The sequence below is a fragment of the Orbicella franksi genome, chromosome 7 (assembly GCF_964199315.1).
Source record: "Orbicella franksi chromosome 7, jaOrbFran1.1, whole genome shotgun sequence".
NCBI classification, from domain to species: Eukaryota; Metazoa; Cnidaria; class Anthozoa; order Scleractinia; family Merulinidae; genus Orbicella; species Orbicella franksi.
The window spans coordinates 26,219,095-26,229,489 of record NC_138151.1 but is presented as its reverse complement, the minus strand read 5'-3'; the positions used below and the strand labels follow the sequence as shown (position 1 = coordinate 26,229,489).

General features: G+C 40.5%; 1 protein-coding gene across 2 annotated transcripts; it reads left to right on the top strand.

Moving 5' to 3' along the window:
- Positions 1-1,024: 1,024 nt before the first annotated feature.
- LOC145493255 (uncharacterized) lies at positions 1,025-9,717 on the top strand. Of its 2 annotated transcripts, XM_081472678.1 has the most exons (12): positions 1,025-1,085; positions 2,729-2,890; positions 4,057-4,146; positions 4,663-5,018; positions 5,503-5,567; positions 5,759-5,812; positions 5,904-6,036; positions 6,915-6,988; positions 7,824-7,877; positions 8,213-8,277; positions 8,617-8,696; positions 9,510-9,717. In XM_081472678.1, the coding sequence occupies exons 2-12, from the start codon at positions 2,817-2,819 to the stop codon at positions 9,566-9,568; spliced, it is 1,104 nt and encodes a 367-aa protein (XP_081328804.1). In that variant the 5' UTR covers positions 1,025-1,085; positions 2,729-2,816; the 3' UTR covers positions 9,569-9,717. The 2 variants fall into 2 exon arrangements, with proteins under 2 accessions (XP_081328804.1, XP_081328803.1); XM_081472677.1 differs by lacking the exon at positions 1,025-1,085 and having other exon boundaries at positions 1,870-2,890.
- Positions 9,718-10,395: the final 678 nt, after the last annotated feature.

The following is a 10,395-nucleotide window of genomic DNA, read 5'->3' as shown; positions in this document are numbered from 1 at the left end:
CCAGATTGGTAGCATAGTCTCCTTCGAAGCCGCTATTAGTCTCGTCACGCAACGCTTAATTATTAGTGGGGAGAAGCGTTGCGTGACGACCCTAATAACGGCTGCAACGGAAACTACAGACTGGGGTGTCCCAAAACAATGAAACGGTGGCCATGAGTGTCCCAGACCGATCCTGTAGGAGTTTAACTCTTTTCTTATAAAACCCTACATTTTGTTCCACTAAATTTGCATGAGTGTCTCCAATGATGCTCTATCGTATTGAGGACTTCATGAAGTTGAAAGTTATGTTGCCAGTAGCGTAGACGTCAGTTACGACTGCCGACCCAATCGATAACACAGTAGACAGCTAACCTGCGTAGCTGGTGGATTAAGCGGTTTGAGCCCGCGCACAAGGTGGCGAAGCCGCGAGGAGCCTGGGAAGAGTCCTTCCCCAGGCCCCTCACGACTTTGCGCTAGTTTTCGCGACTTTGTGGGTGCGCTCAAATCGCCTCAACAGACAAAAGAGGCTAACTATGAATTTATCGTTAAGCTGCAAAAAAAGTTCACAATCTTATCAAGCGTTAAGGGAGAGCTGCAAATTTAAACGTTAATGGACAAAATGCTATTTTTGGTACATTAACCGTCAACATTACCTTCTCATGTCATTATATTATATGTTTATAAACTTACAAAAAACTTCAGTCGTTTTTGCCCACAAGAGATCTGGGAACAAGAAGATAAAGTTACAAGTTCTTGCTCATATATAAAATGTTCCAACTCGTATTTTGATTAGCACTGTTATAGTTTCGATCAGCCCCTAATCAAAAATAAAACGCTAGTCGTGCTATTTATAAACGGTGGTGTATCAATCGTATGACAAGAAGGCGGTACTTCTTGCCTGTCATATTTACACATCGCTGGTTCCCAGTTTCCCAGTTAGAAACGCCGTCCATGTGCGCGAAGCTTGACCGTGCAAATAAAGCGTAAAGTTTAGAAACATTGTGATGTAAACATAACACATGTGAAATACGATTTACCGTTCCGCTGAAGGGACTTGTAGGTCTACGGAGAATTGATACTTGTTTCTGTTAAAGATTCGTGAGAAGGTAAGCAAAAGACAATTATTTTTTTCTAATTACCACCCGTTTACGATGATAATAACTGATACTGGCACGATGAACGGGGCAGCTTTAGCGATCAGTTGAGACTGTTGGATGTTAAAACGATACAGCACCGTTCATTGAAAAGGTAGAGATCTGCTGAAATCTGTGGTCATGTTTCGTTTCTTAGACTTCTAAGAAAGTAGAAGGTGTTTACAAACAGCAAAAATTGCCGTGTAATGTATCAAAAACCAGATTAATTAACCTTTTGCTTTTTCTCTGGTTATCGACTTGCATAGGAAAACGAATCATACGCTCCATGGTCCGTTTTTCTTTGGAGATTGAAAAATAAAACGTTCCGTCCAAAAATAAGATAATTTCTGTTAGATTAACAGAAACCGACCATTTCATTTCAGAAGCTTTTTACTCTTCCATTAATGATTTAGCATTTTCGTTTGATGTCATATGCGTAGAGGAAAGTGCAAAATGAAAGGAAAGAAATGAGGCAATACCTCTGGACAAGAACTCAGGGAGTCCGTCGGCTGTCTGATAACTGCATTTATTTTTTATTTGACGACCATATATATTATTTGGGTTAAGCTCATTGTGTTAGTGTTGGTCTCTGTCATGATTGCAGGTTGGTAAACAGGTTTACCAATTTTCTTTTGTTCCGTTATTTCCGTGGATTTTAATAGGGTCAAAAGACCACCTGCTGTTAGAACAATGATAAAGAAACGAGACTGTTCACCCTTCGCTGAGCGAAGTGACAAGTGACAGGCTGTAGAAGAAAACGAGCGTTAATTAAATAAAAACAAGTCGTAGTCGGTATTTCTCTCATTCATCATGATAGATCTAAAAAGAAACTTCGACATTTATAAGCACTATAGAATACTTTGACCCACGTACCAGAAAAGGGTGATTACGAGAAAGTGTAGTCTTAATATTTTCCATACATATCCCCTAGGCCTGTTGTCAAGCTGTGAATTCTCTTTAGTAGAACCCATGTATACATATGATAGAGTGGCTTTCAGAACTGTATGGGTTTCTATAGATATGGTCACGATTAACCTTACAACATTTTTTCATGAGATTCTACTCACCCAGATGACTACAAGTTCACTTTACAAAACTAATGGGCAGATTATTCCACATTTGAGGAATAATCTCCCTTTTAATGCTGATCTGAAGTTACAATCGGACATTATCCGCTCGGGCAGACTCAGTAGTTGTAGAATTGCAACCTCGTTTCCAGGCGCTAGAACTCTCTTTGGAGGAAGACCTGGCCTGGGAACAAGATTGCTGAGGTCAAGAAATATATAATCATCGATAACTAATACGTCTGAATTTGACGCTAATAAAAATTCCGGGCAGGCCAAGGTTTAGTCCCGCTAAAACGAGCGAGGCCTTTTCTTGGCTGTCATTTAGCCTGCGAGCAGGCTCACCTTTGAGTCACACGCGCGAGCGGAGAATATCGAAGCGATCCGGCGGGGTGGAGACTGGTGAGGAGGCCCATCAAGAAAGTGACTTTCCCTTCTCGTGCCTTCGCCGCTCAATTCCGTGCTCTACGCCACTTGCGCTTGTGCTCCAACGTGAGCCTGCTCGCAGGCTAACTCTCATTCAAATGTTCTACCATCATACTGAATTTTCAGGAGGTGATCATGAAACACGATATAACAGAGCCTACGAGGAATGGCCGTCAAGTGTTAGGCAGTTCCTTGTTGAAAGAAGACTTGACGAATGGAAGCTGCAGCTCTTTATAGTGATTCTTCTGACTCAGAGGAAATAACTTTGGACAAGGAAAGCGTAAACAGGTACGCGTAATTTTATTAATTATCATTGTCCTTCGTTTTTCCGCTATTCCTTTTGATTGGTTGAAAAACAACCTCGTTAACATCAAATAACTTCCTGTGAGTAATACCTCGTACGTATTATTCAGCTCGTCCACATTACAGGGATCGTTAAAACTATTGTCCATCGCCATTGTCCCAACAAAGTTCTAAATAAAATAAAAATAAAAAATTGCAATATTTAGAGAGGAAGCCACATCAGCCATACCTGATTTTCATGCAGGCTTTCTATCCTGATCGATTTGGAATTTGAAGATATTGGTTTTTATCCCGTGAGGGCTTCTCTCGGCGAGATCGAAAATGCCGAGGAGGTTTGGCGCGAGTACCTAAGCTTGACTCGTGCTAGTTCTTCTCGTTCCTACCAGTTTATCTGAACCTAAAAGCGAATTTAGTAATTTCCCTATTACCTACTTAATAATAACGAGAGACTACGGTTAGGTTCTTTATTGATAATTTTAATCATCTAGACAAACATGGTGGGGCTAGGATTAATTTTGTCTAAGGCACAAATGTCAAAAACGTCGCAAGCAGAACCAAACTGATTTTGGCCACCTGCAATTAGGTTTTTACTCATAAATCAGGAAGAAGCAAGGTGAAAGAAAGCCATAATTGAATCAATAAAGCAGACAAAAGAATGAAGGAACTACAGTCCCCAGTTTTGACTGAAACACTCTCCACTTTAGAAGTCGATCTGCTGAAAAACGCAACTGATAAATACAATGCCGGGATTGGGCCTTTTGCATCCACACACGATGTTGTCACGGAGCTAAAAATTGCTGTCAATTGGGCACCCGCGTGTTTTTCGTGCCCCCGAACGGATCAGCGATAGGAACTTCTCCAAGCAATTAAATCTACGCTGAGAAATTGCGCAAATCTGGCAATTTAACGGCGGTGAGATTACGAGTAGTTTGTAGAATACTCGGCCGCAATACGGCTCGGAGCTGGTAAGAATGCATCAGATTTTGAAGAAGGATTTCAACGCAGATGTCTTTTACCCCTCAGGTCGATAACAAGAGTGACAGGTAATCTTCTCCTGACAAATAAGTTAAACCTGTGATAATCTGACGCTGCGCTGATTTCACGCTCCCTTGTATAAGAAGAGAGTAATGAATTTTTTCGCGTCTTTTCAGGTTAGCAAGTGCAATCACGGATACTGAAGATACAAGCGATGGAAGCGACGAAGATAACCGATTTACCAGGCTGGAGAGCACGAAGAAAAGGTAAGAGGCACTTGACTTTGCAATTTTGTGCTATTAAATATTTATGTTGATTTAATTACACCGTGATAGGAAAGGCTTGATCACTCGAGCTGGTCTTTCATGCGGTGGAGCCTTTGAAACAGTCAGTCGAATCCGGTATGTTTTCGCAGTTGCGTTGGGTTCCTGTTCCATGTAAACGTTACATTTCAAAGACAAACATCAACCTTGCCAAGCGTGGAAGAAGTCGTGTAAACAAGAAAAGTAATCATCGCTGCTAGGGAAAGAACTGAATCAGATTCTGAAAAGATATAGTAGTGTATTTTAATTAAGTAACGCACGTACGCTGTCACGTCACTACAAAGATCGAACATATTGATTCATTAACGAGCTTTGTCATTTCAGGTCAGTCTTATCTTATAAAGGAGAAACAAAGTTGTGATTCTTACAGAACGGATAACAAATCGATGTAAGAACGGATCGATATAAGCCAGTTCACTGCCATTTTACTCAGCAGCCATATGTTTTAATATTCAACAGCGAGTCTTCGCCTGAGAAACATCGAAAAGACAATGAAGTCGTCCTTGGAATACCCATGGGAGATCCCAAGGAAGATTCCCATCCCATTCAAAGTGATACACAGCTTACCCGTGAGGTGCCCACTGGTGGAGCAACTACGGCTACTACTAGCCCTCGAGCCCACACCCCAGAGGAGGAAACTGAATTGTTTTCAACGGATTACGTTGACAAGTTGGTGGCCTCGTTCTGGACCAAGGTCGATCAAAAGATCGAGCAAGCTGTGTCGCATTATCAAGCAAGCCCGCAGGCCGGTCAGCAGAGCAACACGCACGACAATGCGCACTCACAGGAAGCCGAGAGAGAAGAAGAAAACAATGGTAAAAATAGAACCCCATTTAGTTCCGTTTGTTTGGAGGTGCAATGTCTCAATTGTCCCCTGTTGATTTTTTTGCTAAAGCTAAACAACACTTCACTGAAGAACTTTCTCAATTTCATTCATTCTTTAACTCTAATAGCCGTAGCCAACCTCTATTCCAGGGCTTTTCCCTTAGCTATTGGAAGCTCTAAGGGAAAAGCCCTGAAAACGAGGTTGAGCCGCAGGTTGTTGAGTTCTTGGTCAAAATGTTTTACATTCATGCAGTACCTCTCTCCACCCAAGAATACCAATATGTGTATTGTTGAATTTTTAAGGTAGCTGAAAATATTTGGGGAGACGAAAGGGGTAAGCTGCCTTGATTTGGCGTCCCATGAAGGGGAAAGGGGTATACCGACACTTGTAATGTCGTCATATTAAAGAAGCCGACCAGAAGAGCAGTGGTTGTGACTGAGGTAGACCAACTTCTCTTTATCTTTGCTATGCAGGTAAAAAGTGCTCCCTTACAGAGTACCCTGGTGGTATTTGTGTCTTCATCGTTTTTATATTCCAGGTAAGGATATTGTTTAAATGTGACTTGAAGAGAAACCTAGATAACCGAGATCCGCTCAATTTAGATTCTTACGCTAAATTCCATGGATAAGTTTCAAAACGTCTTGAGTTCAAACCAGAGTTAATCTATATAGTCCTCTTTTACTATGAGCTGGCTATTGGAAAGTTGTTCAAATTTTGTCTTTTTTATAGTTTATAGGCAGGATTTGCGTCCTTTGCAAAGAGAAAATAAAGAGCAAGGGAAAGGTCAGTAAAGTAAAAGTGTTTTTTCGGCTCAGTTAATCAATAATGCTATTTGTTAATCCAAAATTTTGAAAGATTTTGAATATATTAACAGGAGTGGTTCACGAATGAAAAGCTTAGGACCATTATTACCCACCGTCACGCCAACTTTACCGTTGTCATGGTATCACTGGTGGACTGTTTCCTGGTGGTCGCTAATATTTTTGCAGATTTTGATGTGATTGACGGTAAGTAATAAAAATCAACCCTACCCTACCCTACCCTATCCTAACTTACCCTACCCTACCCTCTCCCACCCTACCATACCCTACCCTACCCTTATTTACCCTACCTTACCCTACCCTACCCTACCCTAACCTAACCTACCCTACCCTATCCTACCCTATCCTACCCTTCCCTACCCTAACTTACCCTACCCTACCTTACCCTAACCTACCCTACCCTACCCTACCCTACCCTAGCCTTCATAACCCTACCCTACCCTTCCCTAACTTACTCTATCCTACCTTAATCCACCCAGCCATACTCTATCCTACCTAGCCCACCCTACCCTAACCTAGCCCACCCTACCCTACCCTGGCCTCCTGGAGCAACCTGACAGAGATTCATGGACTCCCTGTCACGTCATGTTAAAGATACTGGAGATACGAACCGACTTCTTGAGACACCTAGAAAAAAATACTTTTTCACACATTTGTTTAGGCAAGAAGAACACACGTTGGTCTTTAAGCCTGGTCCCGAAATCAAAATCTGCTCTGTTTTGTAACTGAGTGATTATTACCACGATCGCGTGTTTCATCAGCATTAGTTGCCTCATTGGAAATAAAATGGTAGAGTAAAGAGTCGGTAGAGTAATTGGTAAAGGGTATCTCTGGTAACCAGTCACCACGCTTTAAAACCCAGTGTAGAATAATAGTCATAGCTGTTTATAGAAACATGTGGATAGTACTGACTGAAATGCATAGCAACGGCCAAGAATACTAATCATCCCCCGAATCAGCTAAACCCCGAATGACCAAATCGAAAAGAAAACTTTTCCTTGTAAAAATCGTCTAGATTATTGTTTACACGACTAATAGCATTAAATGTTCATTTGCACTTACAGATAAAGGGATTGAGTTCGTTTTTACGAGTTTTCTTTACATCAATTTGGTCATCATGTTCTTGTTTGTCCTCGAGGTAAGATTACATTTATTTAGTGAAATACGGGTTTGTAGATTTCCATTTTTCTACGACGTGACTAATTCTGAATGCAGTTTGCAGTTTGGACTGCTGATCGAGAGGTCCGGGTTCGAGCCCTGGCCGGGCCATTGCGCTGTGGCCTCGGGCAAGACAGTCCGCTCTCAAAAATACTTAAAGAAAGGCGATGGGCGGAGGAGGGTAGAGGAGGTGAATCTGCATTGGAATAACATCCTATCTAGTTATTATTAGGGCCTCTGCATACTAGACACTTACTTGTCGACAACTTTTTGTCATCGACAACTACGTGTTATCGACAACTAAAAAACTTAGTGTGTGAGATGATTGTCGACAACTAAACGCTAAATTTTTAGTCGTCGACAATTAAGCAGTTTTTCCTTCTCGAAATGGGAATCTGCTTTGGTTGTCGACTACGTTTTGACCGTTTTTCCCGTGTGTGGAATCATTGGCTTAGTTGTCGACAACTATCGAAACATGAGACACAATTGAGCATGCGTATTGTGTTTTGAGCATGCGCAGTGAACGTTATTTCCCAAGGTCTCGCTGATCTGACTTAATTATCGACAAGCAACACTCCAATGTGTGGAATGCTCGCATCGGACACCGAATTAGTTGTCGATATCACATAGTTGTCGACAACTAAGTGTCTAGTCTGTGGAGGCCCTTAGTAATGCTCCGTCTATTAATTTGCTACAGATCAGAAGCCAGAGTAAAGCGCTGGTCTAGTGCAGGCTACCTTGGCTTTCTGACGCCCTACTTTTTAAAAATTAATTTTATAATTTATATTTGAGTGCTCTTTTGATCTTCTTTTCAGTGTTTTCTAAGAATAGTTGTTCTTCGAAAAGATTTGTTCCAGGAGAAGATGGAGGTAACTTGTGTATTCAGTGATAGTTACCAACAATTTTCGGAACCAAAGCTGTTAATCTCATCAAGACAATTCCTTAGCCCTCATTGAAATTAGCCCAATATAAAATAGCAATAGGACTGGCAAAAAAGTCAATCCAAATCCATTACATTAAAAGGTAAACCATTAGCATAAAATGTTATTTCAGGAGATCCAATTTTCAGCTGGAAAGTTGTAGCATGGCATGGTTTAAAAACTGCAAAAGACCCTTCCATGGATTCCTCGCAATGATAATCTAATGGCCTATTTGTTTAACAAAAAACATTCTTTTAATATTTCATTTGCTTCACTGATTGCAGATATTTGACGTAGCCTTGGTATATTTCTATTTTCTGGTAGAGTTAATTTCAAGCAATGGTTTCAGGTATTGACATCCAGTTGTTCTGCTCCATATAAATCTTTTTCAACACAATTCAGTTAGTTACGCATGCGTTGTTATTACTGATCGCAGTCTCGTTCCGTCAGTCATTATGTTTCTCACTGCGAAAGCGCGTACTTGAGGAAACGAGCGACTCTTGAGAGTTCCATTTTAGGGTGACACGACAGTATGGTACAATATATGTCCCCATACATCACGTACCTACCGTCGTTTGCCCTTCTACCGCTGGTCAAGGGGAACAAAGACTCTGGTTGCGAGGCTGATGCCGACGTTTTGTCATTCAGAGGATGGGCACTAAATCCGTTCAATGTTCTTACTTTTCAGTGAAATTAATAAGCCGTATCCAAGATATTTACATATGATTGTTATTCTTCGATGCTGGCGTGTACTGCTTGTTTTGCAACGTAAGTTAACCTATATTTGGATCTCAAACCACGTTTCTGATTATTAAGATTACTAGAGTATTTCAGGCCGAGTAAAGGCATTGTGACCAGCTGAGTGAATGATTAGGAGCTCGTTGCCAATACGTTGTGTTTGAGATCAAGAAGACGATAGAGAGTTTGAACTAAACTGTAGTGACGGTTGTCCTTATATATTGTGTTCTTGAGTCAACTTAGCATCGCTTTATTATGTGCATGTCGAGACCGGAGACGTAAAAGGATGTATTTAACAATTATTCCAAGAGTGCTCGTTGGATATGAGATGGTAGACTCGTCAACGAGGCTCGTAAGGCGGACCCACTTGGCCATAGTCATCTCATACCCAACAAGTGCGAGTGGAATAACTGTTTTATCAAAAACACTCCCAAAATGTAGAAAACTAAACTAAAATAAAAATAAAAACGCCCCCCCTTAAAACAAACAAACAAACAAACAAACAAAAAAGATTACGCGTACGCTTACCATATTTGTAGAGCATGGTATAATGGCTCATATCATGATGGCTAAGCCAATCAAAACTCTTGAATTGCATTATCTAATGACCTAGTTTTTAATAACAGCCATTAGCTAAGCTCGTAAACCTTGATATTTGAAAGGGCAAGCTAACGCAGAAGAGGAAAGCAAATAGTTAGCTAATTGAGGGAAATATCTGAAGACAATTCTTAACTTCCAAGCAAAGAACACTGTGTGAATAGCTTTTAGCTCAACGATCTAAACACTTAATGTTTCGTTTATTGATTGATTGTTGATTGATCTCTCATTCTGTTTTATTTGCAGGGCTTGAGCAAGAAAAAGAGGCAGAGATAAGCGCCATGGAAAGTCAACCACCGAGATGACAACAAGGCCTGCAAGCACAAATTTTCGAGGGTCATTCCAATAGAATGTCACATCACGACATTGCGAAATGCGCTTTCAAAGACAAAATCACCATTTGCTTTTGCTTTTCCGAAATCTAGGCAAGTAAAAGAGAAACGAAATGGCACATTAACACAGAAAGTGCAGAAGATATTATCGGCTTGTAAAGACAATGAAACAACTCGCCTAGTTTTCGATTTTTAGACACTGCTTCATCAAATGGGATACATTTAAAGGAGACACAAAACAGTAATTTATACTCATAGTATAGCAATTTAATTCGAGACCTTTATAAATTAAAGAAGACTAACTTTCCTAGATTCGCTATTGTTCCACAAAAACTCTGTCACGAACTGCCGTTGCGATGCATGCATAATGGGATCTGGATGGAAAACGCATATATATAGTACATAACTACTCGTGTTAACATCATAGTGGTGTGCTACCGGTATTTTAAAAGCCCCGAAAAGAGTCCCACTTTTTTCAAAAGGTTCTTATGTATATGATATCTAGTCGAGGAAATGAAGGAGAGAAATTAGTTCGAGAACTTTCATAAAACCGGCATTGCTTACAATGTAACCTGCGAACATTTTTTTCTATTTTGAGTCGCATATATATCGATTTGTGAAGTTTGTATTTTGCATAATATACGATGTATTCATGTAGATGCGATAGGCTTTCACTAAAGCTGCAATAACGATAACAGTTTGTTTTCTACGCAAAATAAATCTCGTTACATTATATAACGAAATGTGTTGAACTGTACCTGAACCTCTTAGTGACTCTCAGACTTAATAAAATTTCTCCA

What these genes read in the sequence shown, in the direction of transcription:
- LOC145493255 (XM_081472678.1), top strand. Translation starts at nt 2,817, where the DNA reads ATGGAAGCTGCAGCTCTTTATAGTGATTCTTCTGACTCAGAGGAAATA. An exon ending in CTGGAGAGCACGAAGAAAAG is followed by an intron (nt 4,147 to 4,662) that starts GTAAGAGGCACT and finishes AATATTCAACAG; the next exon opens with CGAGTCTTCGCCTGAGAAAC. An exon ending in AGATTTTGATGTGATTGACG is followed by an intron (nt 6,037 to 6,914) that starts GTAAGTAATAAA and finishes TTGCACTTACAG; the next exon opens with ATAAAGGGATTGAGTTCGTT.